This window comes from Muntiacus reevesi, chromosome 9, assembly GCF_963930625.1.
Source record: "Muntiacus reevesi chromosome 9, mMunRee1.1, whole genome shotgun sequence".
Taxonomy (NCBI): domain Eukaryota; kingdom Metazoa; phylum Chordata; class Mammalia; order Artiodactyla; family Cervidae; genus Muntiacus; species Muntiacus reevesi.
In genome coordinates, this window is record NC_089257.1 from 39367954 (window position 1) to 39387132 (window position 19179).

Genomic DNA, 19179 nt, shown 5'->3' on the forward strand with positions numbered 1-19179 from the left:
CTTTCCTTAGGCAGCCTCCCTATTGCTGCTGCAAACATGATCACAAATGTGGCAGCTTAAAGCAACCCAAATTTAGTAACTTAAGGGTTCTGGGGATAAGTCTAAAATGGTCTCATTGGATGAAAATCAAAGTATCATCAGAGTTGTGTTCCTTTTTGGAGACTCAGGGAGAATCTGTTTTGTTGCCGTTTGCAGCTTCTTGAGGCTGCCTTGTCTCAGACATTCCTTATCTTGGCCCCTTCCATCCCCAAGCCAGCACAGCCCCTCAAGTCTTTCCCACGTTCCACCACTCTGACACTGACTCTTCTGCGGTTTTCTTTTACTTGTAAGGACTCTTGTGATTACGTTGAGCCCACCTAGATAATCCAGGGTAATGTTTCCATCTCAAAGCCAGCTGATGAGAAATCTTAATTCCCTTTTGCTGAGTAACTTATATATTCTCAGGTTCCAGGGATTCGAACGTGGACATCATTGGAGGTCATTATTCTGCCTGCTGCACTGTCAGAGATATTTTATAAATGTTTTTTCTTCCTGTTTTTGAATAGTTAATTTGCACACAGTACGAAATTCAAAAGGGTGAGCGACTCCAGTGCTTACTCCACAATTGACCAGCATCTGGCATTCTGTGATCAACAGGAATCCCTTTTCTCTCATTTATTTATTTACTGTTATGTGTGCTTATAGATACTACTGCTTTAAGGTTCTATAACTTATTACTGTCCTTAGTGGTTATATTGGTGCTAAAATTATCTCAGATTTGGCCAGAGTGCCATACCTGCATCTTTTTTCTTTTTTAATTTCCATATTTTCTTGCATAACTAGATGTTTCGATCTTACCTTATATCCACCTTGCCATTGCCCTGGAATCAGCCATTTCTCTGAGAGTCCTAAGACTTTTTTAGTGGGCAGTGTATTGGAGACCAAAACATGAGTACTAGGTGTGCTTATTACACACACACGTATGCATGTACACACTATTATGTATATGTATATTATATGCATATGCTCGTACCTGTTTTAGAAGTTCTGAGAACACCAATACCTCCCATTCCAGTCCATCATTATGGCGTTCTTCCTTGTCCTTACATATTTCATATTTCTGTGTCCCTTCTTCTGTAGTGAGAATTCTGACTCCAAACAGCACTGATACACAACTCATTTGTTTAATCCTATAATACATCCAAAAAGTCTTCAGACCTTCTTCAGCCAAACCACTATAGAAAACAAACTACTAAGAGAGTTCGGGTCAGAATATGTTTATAGCTGGCCCAGCTACTCCATACAAGGCTAAGGGTGTATAGTCAAATACTAGTTCCTTGGTTACTTAGATGGGTGTTTTTCCTTTCAGGGCGTTTATGTTGTTAATTTGAAATGCAGTTGGGTTAATTTTTTCAACTCACTTTCAGTTTTAGGGTTTTTCATCTCTACCTTTCCTTGTTTTAGTTTTGTTGTTTGAATATATAGACCATTAACCTTTTTCTAAAAATAGTACAAAAAGGTATAGTCAGAGAAGTAAAACTCTCTCCTGTGTGTTGCTTTCAACCTTTTCCTGCTCTCCTCAGTAAGCCCTGACCCCTTGTATAATAGATAACCAATTTTGATTGTTTTCTGGTTTATCCTTCCCGTGTTTTGTTGTCTAAGCCAATATATATATGTTTTTTCTTATTTCTCCTTTTTCCTACATAAAAGATAATGTATTATACATGGCTCTTTGCAGTTGACTGTTCTCACTTAACCATATTTTTTCCAGTAGTCATGTATGGATGTGAGAGTTGGACTATAAAGAAAGCTGAGCACAGAAGAATTGATGCTTTTGAACTGTGGTGTTGGAAAAGACTCTTGAGAGAGTCTGTTGGACTGCAAGGAGATCCAACCAGTCCATCCTAAAGGAGATTAGTCCTGGGTGTTCATTAGAGGGACTGATGTTGAAGCTGAAACTCCAATACTTTGGCCACCTGATGCGGAGAACTGACTCATTTGAAAAGACCCTGATGCTGGGAAAGATTGAGGGCAGGAGGAGAAGGGGACGACAGAGAATGAGATGGTTGGATGGCATCACCAACACAATGAACATGGGTTTGGGTGGACTCCAGGAGTTGGTGATGGACAGGGAGGCCTGGTGTGCTGTGGTTCACGGGGTTGTAAAGAGTCAGACACGACTGAGCAACTGAACTGAACTTAACCATATTTTCTAGAAGTCACTCGGTAATCATTTCACAGAGATCTTCCTTATTTTTTGTAGTTACATAGTAATCCATTGTGTGTATGAGCTATATATCCTGTGCTTGGTAGTTACAAATGATGCTATGTGAATAGCATCTTGTATGTACATTTTGGAATAATGGGAGGTGCATCTCTGCAGTAAAGTTCTACAAGTGCTATTGCTAGGTCAAAGGGTAAATGTATGCCCTTGGTTAGGTATTGCAAATTTTTCCTCCATAAAAGTTGTGCCTTTTGCATTTCTACTTATATTGTGTGAAAGTGGCTGTGTTCTCACAGCCTTGCCAACATTGTATATTGCAAACCTTGTGAATTTTTACCAATCTGATAGGTGAAATAGAGTCCTTTGGTGTAGTTTTAGTTTGATTCTCTTACTGTGAGTGAAATGGGTATCATTTCAAATGTTTAAGAGTCGTTTTTCTCCTTTTGTCAATTGTCTATTCATGTCTTTTGCCTATTTTTTCCTAGGACTTTCGGTTTTTGTTTTTCTCTTGATTTTTAAAAGTTCTTTGCATGTTAAGGATATTAGCTATTTTTCTGTGATATATGTTGCAAATATTTTCTTCAATTTTGTATTGATACAGTTTTAATGCTTCCCATATAATCCTAAATGTACAGCCAGGATTGAGAACCACTGGGATAGTTTGTAAAGATTGGAGCTATTTTTTTTCTAATAGAGAATGGATGCAGAGAGAAAGGAACAAGGGCTGAGTACTCAACCTTGAGTGTCACCCATGACTTGGGACAGAAGAGTGAATAGGAACCTGCAAAGGAGACAAAGGTTTATCATAACTGTTATAGTTACTCAGTCAGAAAATATTTATTCAACTCCTACTGAGTGCCAAGTGCTGTTCTGATCATGGGCTATCATAACAAATCCTAATTTTTAATTTGTGCTTCTCTCATCACTTTATAAAAAGTTGAAAGTTTCCTTTACCCATGTTCATCCATCTGGTTTGCCATAAAGCCTCAGCTCTGAGACAGATTTGGTAAAGTCCTTAGAATTGATTAGGTAAAAGTCCCTTTGAGAAAAAATGGAATCATTAGCACCAGCAAGAAGCTCTGGGTTGAAATGGTTTTCTTGGGATAGATTTCAAGTCTATTCCCTATCTTCTCCTTTTCCTAATCTCCCCACTACCCTTCCACTTTTATTTTTGGTGATTATTGCCTGATGACTGTGGTTGAGCATAATATTAACTGGAAGACTCTTTTTGGCAGTGGCTTCTGATTTTTTTTTTTTTTTAAGCAACAATTTTATGAGGGAGATAAGTAATTCCTATCAACCTTCATGCCGGGGTGGGGGTGGTGGTGGTGAAAAGCAGACATCAGTGATGAACAGTTCCTGTGCCCAGAACTGCAACCTGTGGCATTTAATGTCATAGTTAAAGATACTTGCCTCTGTACTACTGATTCTCTTCCTGTTGGAAGTGCAGTTAGCAGACTGTTTCATTAGTTTCTGTTTCTGTGGTTGTTCTCAAAGCCAACTGTAAATAAGGCCTCCTGTCTTCCTTAAGGTTAGAGTAAAGGTCTGTATGTTTGAGTGTATGTGTGTATGTATTGAGTGTATTTCATTCCAGTGAGCCTGGCTCAACCACCGCTCTGATGCTTCTCATTCAAGCAGAGGCTTTACTTAGCTTTGGCAGTAGACCTGTGAGTGGAAGAATAAGCCATCTCTTGATAACCCCTCTTCCCTGCTATGGACATTAGGCTGGGATTGGTCAACAGAAGCTTAAACATCTGGTCAGTTCAGTCCTTTGGGGTGGTCGGTGTTTTATAGACAACCCATCAAGATTGATTGGCCTCATAACTGAATTAGCCAGATGTGTGAGCATTGTGTGCCCTTTCCTCAGCCTCCCTTCAATGTTGTTAGATGGAAGCAGACATGCGATTAGCATGTTTGAGGATGGTGTGTTTTTAGCGCATGAACAAAAGCTGCTGCCTTCTGCAGAGACTGTGGCTGTGCCCCAGACGTCAGCAGTATAATTATGACTGCTAAATTCAGTCCAGACCCCAGGCTCGGCTGCCTTGGTCTCAGCTGTCATTTGCAGGAGGGGGTGGAGGGGTGCTGAAGCCTGGGTACCCGAGCTCTTATTATAGTCCACTTTGAACTCTGCTTTATCCAGAGTCTTTCCCTCCCTACTGACAATTGCTCCCAGCTGCTTTCTCCCTGCTGCCACCTCTGAGGATAGTCTGTGCTGGATTATGGGGAGAGTGGGGAATGAGGCTGGCCTCCTAAAAGCCCACAGCTTCCAGGAAACTCGCCCCAAATGAAAATGAACTAAAGATCCCCCTACTTCCAACACTTACATCACGTGCTATTCATCTTTTTGTTCCAATTGCTCAGTCATGTCCAGCTTTTTGTGATCCCATGGACTGCAGCACGCCACACTTCCTTGTCCTTCACTGTCTCCCGGAGCTTGCTGAAACTCATGTCCATTGAGTTGGTGATACCTTCCAACCATCTTGTCCTCTGTTGTTCCCTTCCCCTCCTGTCTTCAATCTTTCCCAGCATCTGGGTCTTTTCTAATGAGTTGGCTCTTCTCATCAGGTGGCCAGAGTTTGGAGCTTCAGCATCAGTCCTTCCAGTGACTGTTCAGGATTGATTTCCTTTAGGATTGACTAGTTTGATCTCCTCACAGTCCAAGGTCCTCTCAAAAGTCTTCTCCAACACCACAGTGAAAGCATCAATTCTTCAGCGCTCAGCCTTCTTTATCCCTCATCTAGAAAGCACTTGCCTTAGGGTTGCCTTGAGTGGAAATTCTTGGCAGGAGTTTTTGCTTTTTGCCCGTTTGCTCACCTAACTCCATATGTGAAATACATTTGAATGTACACCTCCATGCTTTTGTACCACCTCTTTTCTAACCAGACCAGCCTACACATTTGCCATAAAACAAATCTGGCATTTTTGTGTCTCTACTAGTTTGTGATGCTTCATATTTTGTAGATATCTCATACTCAATGAACCAAACCCAGCCCTGCCCCCCGGACTTTCTTCCACATTTCCTCATTAGTGAATGGCATCATCAATACCCGTTACCCAAACAAGAAAAGATTTAAAAGTGTCTGATGACTTCGCCCTCACTTTTTACCACACTCATCTTTCTTAAGAGTTTTCTCTGAAGTGTATCTTCTCCCCTCTGTCTCCATACCCTCGTTCAGACTTTGTCCCTCTCACCTAGACTGTTGGAAAAGACTTCTTATTGGTCTCCCTACCTCCATGCTCCTTTCCAAACCAACCTTTACCCTGCAAAACCCCACTACTCCACTGTTTGGAAACCTGCAGTAATTTCTTATGCTTGTGAGATAATGCTCAGATGTCTAATTCAGCATGTACATCTCTCTGCAGTCCACTGGGAATCTTCTTCCACCCTATCTCCAAGAGCAGCTGGGGATGATTGTCTGCTTCAGTTTTGGGACCAGCGCTTGATAGGCTAACCAGGGGCCTGTCTGCAGCCAGGTGGGCCTGGGGACACAGGAGCTGTCTCTGCCATAGGCCCACTCAGCTCCTCATTCCCTGAAGGAAGTCTTTCCTGCCTCCAGACCTTTGCTTGCTTACTTTCCTGTCACTGGGATGCCCTTTCCCCACTTCTCCACCTATCAAACCCCCACTTAGCCTTCAAGAACCAACTCATTTATGTCTCTTCTTGTCACTTTTCCTGGTTTGCTCACATGAAGTGAATCACTTCCCACTCTGTTACCCCACAGCAGTTTTAGGAAGCTTTTTTTTCTTTTTTCTGGCCACACTGTGCAGCATGTGGGATCTTAGTTCTCCCACCAATGATGGAACCCATGCCCCCTGCAGTGGAAGTGTGGAACCCCAACCACTGGACCACCAGGAAATTTCCTTGGAAGCTATTTTATTGTTTTAAAGATTACAACTGAAGTTTCAAAAAACAGAGCTTAGCATGTGTCCTCTTATTCTCTCTTCCCTCTGTTCCTCTGATTCTGCTGCCAGTAGAGCCCTGACTAGGTCTCTAACCTGTGGAAGGCCACTCAGTCTCCCTTCTGTCTACTAAAGAGAAAGGGGGGCTGGCTCCTTGCTCAGTACCTCCATCTCTGCACATATACCATTAGTGAGACACGTTATAGAAAGGGGTGCTTAATAATGATAATTGTAGTAAAAATAACAATAGCTGTCTTTTATTGAGTTCTTACTTTGTACCAAGCTCTGAACTAAGGCTTAAATCTCTTTCAATACTTAAAATATCTTTGGAAGTTTAACACTCTTATTACCTATGCTTCCCATATGCATGCATAGAGGCATTAGGCTGTTAAGTAACTTGCCCATATTCCAACACTAGTAAGTGGCAGAGCCACTGTGGAATCTGTGATTTTGATCTCAAGAGCAGAAGAACTCCAGTTGTGTTCCTCGAACTTACACAGGGTTCAGCATGAAATAGGTGCTCTGGAATGTTGGTTGGTTGATCACATGAGTGAATGAATCGGTGTTCTTCCCATTGAGCTTGTCTTCAGGCTTCAGAGACTGGCTGAGCATCTGTAGCTTATGCCAAGAAGTATGGATTTTGTCTCATCTCCTAATACCCAGCTGTACACAGACATGTTCCCTCCCACTCAGTAACAAACTGCCTGGAACTCTTTCCCAGCTCATATTTACAAGAGAATGTGATAAATTCCGTATTGATCCCTCCTGTTCCACTGTAAATTTTGCAAAAGATGATTAAATAGAGCAATAGAGTCTGCAGGCATTGTGGCTCAATATGTTGTGGAGTGGCGTATCGACCTCCTCCATCCAAAGGCAGCCAGCGCCTAGCCCTGCTGCCCCAGACCAGTAATTAAAATCCTGGGAGACTGGGATTTAAAATCCAATCATATCCCTGAATCAAGCCTTCTAGCCTCCCCATGTGACGAGTGCAATAAGGTAACGGCAGGAGCATGTTTATGTCTGTGCTGAAGCAGTCCCCATAGGGTGGGTAAGAAATGGAGAGTTGGGTAGGCCTCCTGACTAAATCACTTTGCCCTGACACCACAGCCACTTGTAAGACAATCTGTAGACACATAAACAGTCCCAGCCAAAAACCAAATTTTGGGCTTCCCAGGTGGCGCTAGTGCTGAAGAACCCGCCTGCCAATGCAGGAGACATAAGAGACATGGTTTCGATCCCTGTGTCGGAAAGATCCCCTGGAGGAGGGCATGCCCACCCACTCCAGTATTCTTGCCTGGAGAATCCCATGGAAGAGGGGCCTGGCAGGCTACAGTCCATGGGGTAACACAGAGTCAGGCATGACTGAAGCGACTTGTTTTGGACTCTTGAGAGCAAGATATCAAGCACAAAAATTCACAGACTGTGCTTCAGTGTACACTTCTGTTTCTACAGCCAATAGTAGGTTTACAGAAGTGATTTGACCTTGATTAAACCATGGCCTTTGGAGAAGGCAATGGCACCCCACTCCATTACCCTTGCTGGAAAATCCCATGGACGGAGGAACCTGGTAGGCTGCCGTCCATGCGGTCGCGAAGAGTCGGACACGACTGAGTGATTTCACTCTCACTTTTCACTTTCCTGCATTGGAGAAGGAAATGGCAACCCACTCCAGTGTTCTTGCCTGGAAAACCCCAGGGACAGGGGAGCCTGGCGGGCTGCCGTCTATGGGGTCGCACAAAGTCGGACACGACTGAAGTGACTTAGCAGCAAACCATGGCCTTCAGTAACCAAACGCGTTTGAATTTCCACCGAAACTCTTTGATTTAACCTAAGCCGAGGCCAGCCTCCCCTATGCTGAAGCCTGTAATCACAGCACAAGTTACTGTTGAAATAAACTTGTCCATCTATTCTCAACAGGATCAGGAACTCCCTGAGGGCAAGGACAGGGTCTTCTTATTCACTTTTGTGTCCCCAGCACCTGCCTCGGGGCCAGACACAGAGTGCTCTCCAGAAGTATCTCTGAATGAATGAAGAAACACAAATTAATAGTCTTGATAAAACCTCTGTAAACGGATGTGTAAATAGTAGACCCTGCCACACACTCCCCATTCAGTGCTTGAACACTTCCAGTGCTGGGGGAATCGCATTTGTTCCTGAGGTTGCTCACATTCTATCTTTGGATTTTCTGATGGTTAGCAGTTTCTAATATTGAGCCAAAATTTGCTTGCAAGGGTCTTAAAGTTTTACTGTTGGGTTCATGTAGAATAAGTCTAGTCCCTGTTCCACATAGTGGCCCTTCAAATACCTGAAAATGCAGACATGTTCTCCTGAGCTTTCCTCTAGTCTAAACTTCCAGTTCCTTAAACCACGGTTTTCCATGTGGCTTCTAAACCATTTCCTATCTCAGTCACTCTTCCAGAACAATCTCCACTTTGTCATCCCAAATCCATGACTTCCCATTTATTGCCATTCACTTTCATCCCATTTGTTTTAGCTCTTAATGTCCATCTTCTACATGTATTTGGACCTCTTCCCACTCAGATCTGAAGTCTATATAGATTTGGTGAATAGGCCATCCCCGTATCAGGAGTGAACATACTGAACCAGGACCAAGCCTCTTTGCTGCCGTTGGAAACTTTCTTCTGTGACCTCTGATCTGTCAGTCACCCCACCCTGCCTCTTGGGTCTGGTTAGTCCACTGTCACTTACGAACCCTCCTCACTGAATGGAACTTGGCCCACATTTCTCCATTGTGTGCTCAGGATTGTCCTGAGACACCCCAGGATATGTCTCCCTTGTAATGGGGGGAGCGGATTCATCATCCTTTTCTCCTTGTCCCCCTGACACTATACTATATTGTCATTGTTTCTGTCCCCATCTGTCTCCTACCATTCTGGGTTCTCCCTCTGGACAAGAACCAGTCAGTTTCCGCTGTGTGTGGCCAGTCCTACCCCAAAGTCAGTAATCAGTGATTAATGAGGGCTGGGTCCAGCCAGGAGGCAATAGCTCTCTGTTCTATGACCTTTAGAAATCCACCTCCCTGAAGACAAGGGATCCACCAGACTGTGTCAGAGGGTTCAGACTTCCAAATGACCTGGGGACCATGTTATGTGGGTCATCATTCACCCTGGAGAAGGGGCGTCCTGACTGGGAAGAAAAGGAGTTCCATTTTGTACCCTTTCAACAAAACTGTCTACCCCAAACCTGCCTCTGGAAACACCCCCAAACTTGGCTTTGGAGCATCTGAGCATGTTGGAGGGAAAGAGGAAAGATGATTTGTCCCTCTTTTTGAGTCATCGTACCTTTGGAAAGTAGCACTATGTGGTGGAAAAACCAGACTTGGCTTCTTTTAAAAAAAGAAATCAACTTTTTATTATGTAAAATTTCAAACATATATTTCTCTCAAAAAGAGAATAGTATAATAAGTCCCAGATTTACTATTTATCTGCTAAATGACCATGGGCAAATTATTTTAGCTCTCTAAGCCTCTGTTGTCTTAGGAGTCTTTGTATGGTGAAAAACTGCATATAAAGGCCTTAACACCCAACACATGTTAGCTTGTCTTTCACCTTGCTCTTCTACCAGACTCAGTTAAATTATTTGTAAAATGGAAAAAATAATACCTCTCCTGTTTTCTTCATCAAATTCTTGTGTGTTAGACGCTCAATTGTGTCCGATTCTTTGCAACCCCATGGACTGTAGCCCTGCTAGGCTTCTATCAAGATCTATGGGATTTTTCAAGCAAGAACACTGGAGTGGGTTGCCATTTCCTTCTCTAGGGGATCTTCCTGATCCAGGGATCAAACCTGGGTTTCCTATATCGCAGGCAGATTCTTTACTATCTGAGCCACCAGGGAAGCCATATCAAATTCTTATTAAGAATTAAATAGGAGGAAATAGTCTGCACTGTGTATGGCACGTAGTCAATGCTCAGTAAAGGTTCTTGGTTACCTGGGAGGCATATCTTCAGGTGCGCATGTACATATATATACAGATTCTGTTGGAAATGCTCAGTGTGGTCTAGGGGAAAAGTTCAGGAACCACAACTCTATTCCCAGTACTTCTGTGCTCCCTGCAGCATCCTGGACAGGGTTTCTCTCTAACCCTCAGCCTCTGGGAACACACGGAGAATCAGTACATCTCTGACCTGAGGAGCTACACACAGACTAGCTGGGAAGACTAGACAGGTGGACTCCCAGAAAAGGAAGGAGTGGGAGGATAATAGGAGCCCATGGATGATGAGCGATGAGAGTTGGAGGGTGGAGAGGCTTCCCAGAGAAGGGGCCCTGAAGAAGAGGTAGGGCCTGGGTAGTCAGGGAGATGAGGGACAGGGTTCTACGCCTGAGGAGTCGCCCAGACGGTATGTGGAGGTGAGTGGAGGTGAGTATGGAGACAGGGCAGGCGCATGGCTTCTCTCATATGGTCACCCTGTCTCAGAATGCTTCCTTGATGGGGAGCTTGCAGCCAAAAAGAGTGAATCACCCCACATTGATACCTCTGATCATGGGGGAAATTTCCCTTATATTCAATAATAAGTTCTAATTGGAGATAGTAAACAGACTGTTGAAATAGTAAAAATTAGGATGAAGGTGCTAAAGGAGTCAGCAGTAAAAATGGGACTTCCCTGGTGGTCCAGTGGTTGAGACTGTGCTTGCCTGGTGGGGGATCCACAAACTGAGCGGTGTGGTCCAAAAAAAACATGGAAATGTTTGGAAGAATGAATGTATAAGTTATTACAAAAAAAATTGTACAGCTTGTACAATCTCCCTCCCCCCCAGTTTTTTATCTTATTCAGTCCAAATAGAACCCCTTGAAGTAGGCAGGGCTGTGATCATGACCACCAGAGAAGTGAAGCAAGACCCAAGACCCTAGTCACACAACAAGGGAGCAGTAACCCTCATCTGTGCTGGCTTCCAGGCCGTGTACTCTTAGGGGACGGGGAGGCAGCTGCAGGTGGAGAAAGGGGTGAGTCATGAAAACCAGGTGTGGTAGATCCAGATCCCTCAAAGGCCATGATGGCCAATAGGACTGCAGGGGTGGGAGGGAGTGGGGGAGCCTGTCAATATTATCGATAATACAGCCTCACACATTTGTATAGGGCAGTTACTGGGTTTGGTTTTTGTTGTTGTTGTTGTTGTTGTTGAAGCTCTCTTCTTTGCCTTTTGCATCATTGTCTTGTCTTTGATATTCACAGAGGTGGCAGAAAGCCAGAGCAGAGTGGTGTCAAGGGAGGAAGCAGTAACACGCCTCTTCCCCTCTGCCACCCCAGACTTGCTGTCAGGAGACCTGAATCCCATCTCTCACTCTGGTTCCACACTCTCCCCAGGAAGGGCAAGTGGACCTCTCTCTGCAACCACTTCCTCCCCACTTCCCACTCACAGAGCTAGATAGAGGGTATGGGGGCTTGACCTGACCTGCCACCCAGACAAAGAGGTTTAGAACTAGTGAAGAGACTGAGGACTTTGGTCCACGGGGACAAGAAACATGGTCACACACTTCACTTGCTATGAGAAGGGCCTTTCTGGGGGCAGGAAGAATGGCCATGTTGTGTGTGGCTCTGGAAGATAACACCTGGAAAGAAGTCCATTCATTTGGTAAATCTTACTGAACATGTGTTCTGTGCTGGCCCCTGTGCTAGGTAGTCAGGATATAGCAGTGGATCAGCCATGGACCCTGATTTCTGAGAGTTCTCAGTCCTGTATGGAGACAGACTATTATAACATAGTGATCAGTGTAGTAAGAAAGAAGCAGAAAGGCTCATGGAGCACAAAAGATCACACCAAATCTGGGGTGAGAGGGAAATAAGGAAAGTATCCTGGAGAAGAAGCCTGAACTGAGTCTTAAAAGATGAATGGGTGTTTATAGGAAGTCCAAGGTGAGAGTCGAGTTAAAGAGAGAGGTTGGGGCTCATGCAAAAAGAATCTGCCCTCAGTTTAGTGCGGGAAACCACTTGGCAGGCCATGACCTTGGGACGGGGCTCTGGACATGCTTGAGGAAGCCAGGGTGACCCACCTGTTCCGAATGTAGTCAAGGCGGGTCTCTTCTTAGGGAATTGGAAGAACTCACCATTAAGGTCTCTTTCGCCTCAGAAAGCCTATAAGGCTGTCAAACCTAAGGCAGGTGCTGTATCAGAGAAGAGTAGCAGGCTCCCTGGGGGTCCCCTTGGGCCAGGCCCTCTCTCCCGTCAATGCCAGCGCCACTGCCTCACCCTGCCCTGGCTGTTGAGACCCCAGCCTGTCACTGGCACCAGCCAGGACCTGTCCATGACCATCCACCCCCATCCTACTTTCCTGGCCCGAGCCCTATTGACAGATCCCCCAGAATCTGAAGGAATTCAAGACAAATGGTTAAGAGGATGGAGTTAATAAAATTTGAAAAATTGAGGCCTGTCACTCCACTAAACTTTTTTCAATACCACTGACAGAAACATATTTCCCCAATGAGTGACCTTCCACAGCTGTAGCGGGCAGGCGCAGCCGCAGCAGTGCTGCCAGGAAGCCAGTCTGCTATTTATCAAATATTATAAGCTGGGACACACTAATCTGGAGCAGGGGAGGAGTCCTGCACTATACTGCCTGGGGTGCTCCAGGTGTTGGCCCCAGCCCCAGACAGCCAGTGGGAGGTGACGGATGGCCTGCGATTAGCTCTTCCCACCTCCGCCCAGCCCTCTGACTTACTCCCAGAAGCCTGACCCTCTAGACCAGCTGCTTGGCCCGGAGGGGCCCTGGGTGGGAGGCATGGTGAGGTCAGACCAGGGCATGGGCCATCCTGATGCCCCTGGAGAGGGCAGGCGGGTGAGGCCCAACGTGGTTATTTATTGGAGTATAATGGTTTGTGGCCGTTGGTCGTGGAGGTGAAATCGATCAGTTGTAGAAGTCAGGTTCTATCAATTATTACAGCAATTAGTCAAGTCAGAGCATCAGAGCAAGGGTTCGGGGGCTGAGGGACTAATATTAGATGGACATTACCCATGGTGCCCCAGTCTCAGCTTTCCTAAACTGGGAGCAGATGTGCTGACCTGAGGCTCCAGAACCTTGGGGAGGCTAGCTAGCTGGGGTGAACCTGGGTGAGAGCTCTTGGACTGGAGACAGACCCAGCACTGCTTTAAACGGCATCCCTGTGCTAGCTGGCCCAGGTGCAGAAGTGTCCTACCTGTCCCATCCCATCGTTTATGAGAAGTGACACAACTCCTACTAGAAATTACTCAGTGGCCAATGTTTATGGCACACATTTTTCATTCTGTAAGCAAATATAGATCACTGACAGCACTTGTTTGAAGCAACTAATCTCACCCTCTGTTCTTTCTTCCACTGTCTTCTTCTCTTCCTCTCCCCCTCCCCTTCTGTCTCCTATTTTTTCTCTCTTACCCAGTTCTCTTTTTCTCTTTGCTCTTCTTTTCTTTCCCTTCCAGAGGTCTCACCCACACCCCTCTGCCATTCTAGCCCATATTCAGTGACAGAGCTCCCCTTGAGACTGCCTCAGGGAGGAGAGGCCTTTCCACTGAGTGATTGTAGCTCTCTTTCAGCCCTAGCTGTGGTCCAGGAGCTTTGAGGAAAGGGACGATGCTGTCTGCCTCTGCCTCTCAAGCCTTCAGTGCTGAGCGCCAGACAGAACAGGGCTGGCTGGGAAGACTGGGTCAGGTGAACAAGCCCCTTAGCACTGTGGTCTTCTTGGACCTCTCTCTACAGGCCTGCTGTCCCTCCTTCAGCACACTGATCACACTTGACCTCAGTTGTTGTTGCATGGTCGTCTCTCGTCCCTTTTAGCTTCTGGAGAGCTGGAATTGTGCCTAGACTCTAGATAGCACCTAATCTAAAAGATGGGACCAGAAGCCAGCAGAAGAGACAGAAGGAATGGTCTCAGGGGTGTGAGGAAAACCTGAAAAGTGGTTTTTATAACTCAAAGAAGAGAGTGGCCAAGGTATCAGTTGCTGCAGAGTGATCAAGAAATGTTAAAAAAAAAAAAAAAAACCTATTCATTGGCTTTGGCAGTCTCCCATCTCCCTACGTACAGGGCCCTGATACACAATACCCAGTAAGCAAGCACCAACAGAATTGAAAGAAAAAATCAGGCTCCAGCTGAGCTTTGAGGACTTGCCTACTAGTTAGGAAGAGCCCAGACACTCTCCTCATTAGGGAGGTTGCATTTTATCCTATAAGCAGTGAAAACCATGGAATGATTTTTCACCAGGGGTGTATTGTGGCTGCCCTGGTGGGAATGTGAAGAATTGTAGTTAAGAAAACCTGGAGTAGGTTTGACTCCTGGTCCAAGCAAATCACCAACTTTGTGACCTTGGGCTAGTTATCTCCTTTGAGCCCAGTTTCCACGTCTATAGCATGGGAATTTTAATTTCTACTCCTCAGTATGGTTGATAGTATATATAAAATACAGAGTACATAGTAAACATTAGTGGCTGTTATTATCATCATCACCACTTCTAGATACATACCCAAGAGACATAGAAAAATACATCCACTCAAACAGACTTGTACACAAATATTCATAGCAACATATTCATAATAGCCAAAAGGGGAAAGCAATTCAAATGTTCATGAGCTTGATGAATAACAAAATAGGGTATGTCCATAGAATGCAGTGTTATTCAGCCATAAAAGAATGAAGTACATGCTGTATTCCTACATTCATGTTGTAGCATGAATGACATGTGCTACATCATGGATGAACCTTGAAAACATGGTAAATTAAGCCAGATGCAAAAGACCACACACTGTATGATAGCATTTATGTGAAATGTCAAGTGTAGGCAAATATAGGGACAGAAAGCAGACTAATGGTTTCTGGGATTGGGGAAAGTAGTGAATGTCTCTGATAATGGTGATGGGGTTTCTTTTCAAGATGATTAAAATGATCTGGAATTAGATACTGGTGAGGCGTATATGATGATGGAAGTGTATTTAAAACTACTGAATTGTGTACCTTGAAAGGTATGTGAATTGTGATTAAAAATTATCTAAATATTTTATTTTGTATGAGCTTCCTATTAGAAAATAGAATCATGTAAAAGGTATTAATTTTTCTTATTGATAATAAGCTTCCTTGGTCTGGATCGTGCTTTATGCTCTCTGCTCCTTTCCCCTCATCCTCCCACACTTCTTCCTCTGCAGCCGCGGCAGACAGCCATGTGTAAATGCTTAATAAATGATTATCATTGTTGATGGGTTTATAGTCCTTAAGAAGCAGAGAGTTTCAATAGGAATGGTTTTATATCATAATACGAATGTTGCCTCAGCCTGGGTGAGAAACACTGATTTTTGCTGTCCATCAGCAAACAGTGACTGAATATCCCCTCAGAGCCAGGCCTCACGGTGACGCAGTCTTTCCTGTGTGTTTAGTGTCCCTGGCCAACTTACTACCTCCTCATGGCAGGGACTGTGTCTTAACCCTTCTTTAAGTATAGAGAACGCACTTCCTTAGCAATAAAGGTCAAAGAGTATTGGTTTGTCTGTTACTTTAATGTTCCGTTTAACACATAGTTCTTGAGAGGAGTGCTTTGAGGCAGGACCAGATCTGATTCTTCCATTTCCTGAGTCCCAGCTCATTGAAGGTTGGACAGATTGAATGGAATGGTCAGTTTTCGAAGAGGAGAGTAAGGTCCCCAGATATGGGCTTTGGGGAGGAGACTCTGACTGGGGGGGTTAAAGTAACCTATCTTCCATGACTGTCAAGGGTCTACACCAAGCAGACACTTTACATAGGTTCATCAGCTGCCGGCAGTTATAAGTGAGAGAAGGTAGATGCGTGGCCCCAAGCAAGCCTCTTCTTTTTGTTATACTTAAAGTTCTGTGTCTTTGAATCATGGGAGCCAGTGATTGGAAGAGATGCCTACCTGGGTGCACACACAACAAGTAGCACAGGTGAGGGCTGGCACAGCTGGGTTGCTGATGATGGCCAGAGCTCAGCTGACTTTAGCAGGCAGGAAGTGAGCAGGGAAGAGAAAGCATTAAGCAGAGGGAGAGGCAGAGAGCAGAAAGAAGGGGCCTCGTCATTACCTGGGATACTCTGTGCTTTAGATTTCTATATGATTTTTATGAATGAATATTCATCTGTGTAGAAACAAATTTGATAATGCAGACATTTTAATGAAGAATGCATTGGAGTTGGGGTGTATTAATCTGTATGTGTATTGGTATATTTGTTAGCATGTTCCGCTGTGTATCTTTTTGTAGGCACAGCACACCTATGTGTGTGTATAGCACATCTGTGTGTGTGGCACCTCTCTATGTGGCACGCATGCATGCACATGTAGGAGCCTCAATACCCTTACTTCTGTGTCAGAGAGGACCGAGAGCTCCTCTCTCAGAGTAGCTTAGCATGTGTTTCAATCTCTTAGGTTTTGTTGCTCCGTGTTTCTGTGAGTGTTCCTTACACTGAAGTCAAGGCCTATGCCACTCCCAGGGAAGGCTGAGGGTCCACTGATCACTCATAGAGGCTCTTTTTCTTCTTCTCCTCCTGTCAGGAGCCAACCCCTTGCAGAGGAATGAAATGGGACACACACCCTTGGATTATGCTCGAGAAGGGGAGGTGATGAAGCTTTTAAGGACTTCTGAGACCAAGGTAAGTCTCAAAGAAAGGAGAAGGCCTGAGGGCACTCCATGCTTCATTTCATCTTTCACTCATTAAATTATGTCAGACTCTACACCAAAGGCCACTTCTCCTTAGAGGATTATTGTCTATTTAAATACAAATCCAGCCTCCACTTATCAAGAATAGGAGGCATCCCCTTTCCTGACCAAGAAGAAGCCTGAGCCACTTCTGGGTTCTGAGGACTGACTTTTAAATTTGGTTTCTCAGGTATTGAGCCTTCCAGCTCCTTCCATGAAGGAGAGGGGATAGCAGGACAAAATCTTCGCCTCAGTACTATTTCCTCAGGTCTCATGCACTCTGCAGCATCATCAAGTAACTCTTTTCCATCATCTCTCCTAGAACTTTTCCCTGGCCCCTTCCCTCCATTTACACTCCAGAGATCCTTATATAGAGTATGGGGCAAAACAGTCTTCATCTTAATTTGATCTTCTCATCCAGACTTTTGAACCTTCTAAAAACGGGCTGCCTTCTGCTCCTGTCAGCCACCCAGTTATAACTTAGAAAGTACTTGGCAGAATCTAAGAACTAGAATCACAAATGTCAGAGCTGGCAGGGACCTGAGAACCCATCAAGTCCAGTGATGGGAAATCTTATCAAAGTAAAATAAAGAAGTCAGAGGAAAATAGAGCTGTTCTGTTTGAAGGAGAGCCTATCCTTCCCTCCTGGGTAGCCTCCATGGAGGCTATGCTATGGGACACACATTTTAAATCTCTGAAACCTCAATCAAATTATTCCTTTCCTTCCTGGGGAAACTGGAGCCCAGGGGTGTGTTGTGACTGCCTTTGGTCCCAGAGTGAGTTAGCATCAAAACTGTTACTGAGACTTGGACACAAGATCATGTGGTGTGTTCACTAGCAGGACAGGAACTGGAAGACTTGGTTTCTGACTCTCAGTCTTGGATTTTTTCCAGCTTCATGGAACCTCTCTCTGGCAAGTTGGCTGCAGTACTTTGAGATGATTAAGAGTGGCAGGTCCCACCTAGTGGCAGATAGTCTATGTCTTGAGTAAGAGCACTTAGGTTAGGTCACCTGACTGAGCACTCAGCTGGGGTTGTGATCCCACTGCCTCACTGACTGTGTCACCTCGGGCAAGGGCTTCCGCTCTTGAAGCTCCGTTTACCTCTGTGAAAGGAAAACACTGTGACTAAATGGTTTCTGTGGTTCCATTCAATCTACCACTGGTCTGTGTAGCAATCAGGATAAACTTAAGTCATGCTGTTATAACAACCCAAAATTTCAGTGGCTTAAAACAACAAAGATTCATTTTTACCTCATCCTACACGTCTATCATCCATCATGGGTCAGCAGGAACAGCTGCCCTCTGGAAGAGAGCACTCTAGAGGGCCTCCCACCTGCAGCTACATGCTCAGCCTGGAAGTAGGATCCTTTACTTCACTCACAACTTATTGGACACAGCTAATCCCATGTTCCTGCCCTAGAGTTGGGTCTGCTTCCCCCATTCTCTGAGGAAATCTCTGAGCACTGTTTGACATCACCTCAGGAACTGCATCCCCGACTCTCTCCCCTTTCAGGCCCAGCCACTGTCCCCTGAGATCCAGCGCTGTCCTTGGCCAAAATTACTCCTGTTTCGTCAGGCAGTGTGACATAGGGCCAGCACTGGTCTGGTCATGTAAAGCAGAACAGACCTCTTTGTATCAGCAGGAATGGAAAGGTTAGGCCTCCTGAGGGACCCTAATGAAACTTGGCTGCCCAGGAAATGTCTTGATGTCAGCCACATCAATACAAAGTCAGTGTCCCAAGTGAGTAAGTAGCAGTTGCTGCCTCTGTGCCAGTCAGATTCTTCTAGACCACAGAAGGCTACCTTCTGAGTAGACTGAGCTCTCAGAATCTGTGCAGAGGTGAGCAGCAAGGAGACAAGCAAAACTGTGTTGTGAGAAAAGGCTGAAGGCAGTGGGGCATCTGGCCAGGAAAGGAGAGACTGCGCGTGGGCACAGAGGCGGCTGTGAGGAGGAGGGGAGGAGAGGAAATGGATTCAGTGCCAGGGATAGGACAGAGCCAGGCTTAATGGGTGACTGCTGCCAGAAGGAGACACCTCACAGAGCTGTGACCCAGGGCAGGGGCTGCCTTTTGAGGCTAGAAGACCACTCAGAGTCAGCCAGGGGTTTTGTCACCTCTCAACACGAAGACTGTTTCTCTGTCATCACCTCTCTGCACTTGATCCCTTTACACAGGCTGGATTTCCTCTTCTGTAATGTTCAGCTGTCTACTGAGCACCTCCACCTGATTGCTCTGGGGTCCCCTCAGATTCTACCCACGTGAACCACCCTCAGCTCTCCCTGGACATCAGCAGCATTGTCTTTCTCTCAGTTGCTCAGCATCTCCATGGTCACCCATTCTTTCTGCTCTGCGTTTTTTCTCCAGGCTGCAAAAAAAACCTACCTCTTCAAAACTGTGAGGAAGAGTTTCAGGGCGGAAATACTGCTTTAGATTGGGTTATGTCACCCTCTGCCA

At 45.2% G+C, this 19179-nt stretch overlaps 1 protein-coding gene across 1 annotated transcript in view; it reads left to right on the forward strand.

Annotated features, from left to right (window-relative positions):
- CLPB (ClpB family mitochondrial disaggregase) overlaps nucleotides 1-19179 on the forward strand; it is a 151511-nt gene that overhangs the window by 86823 nt on the left and 45509 nt on the right. The window contains exon 6 of the mRNA XM_065943964.1: nucleotides 16581-16678. Within this exon, the coding sequence (XP_065800036.1) occupies nucleotides 16581-16678 (98 nt within the window). The remainder of the gene's footprint in view (nucleotides 1-16580; nucleotides 16679-19179) is intronic.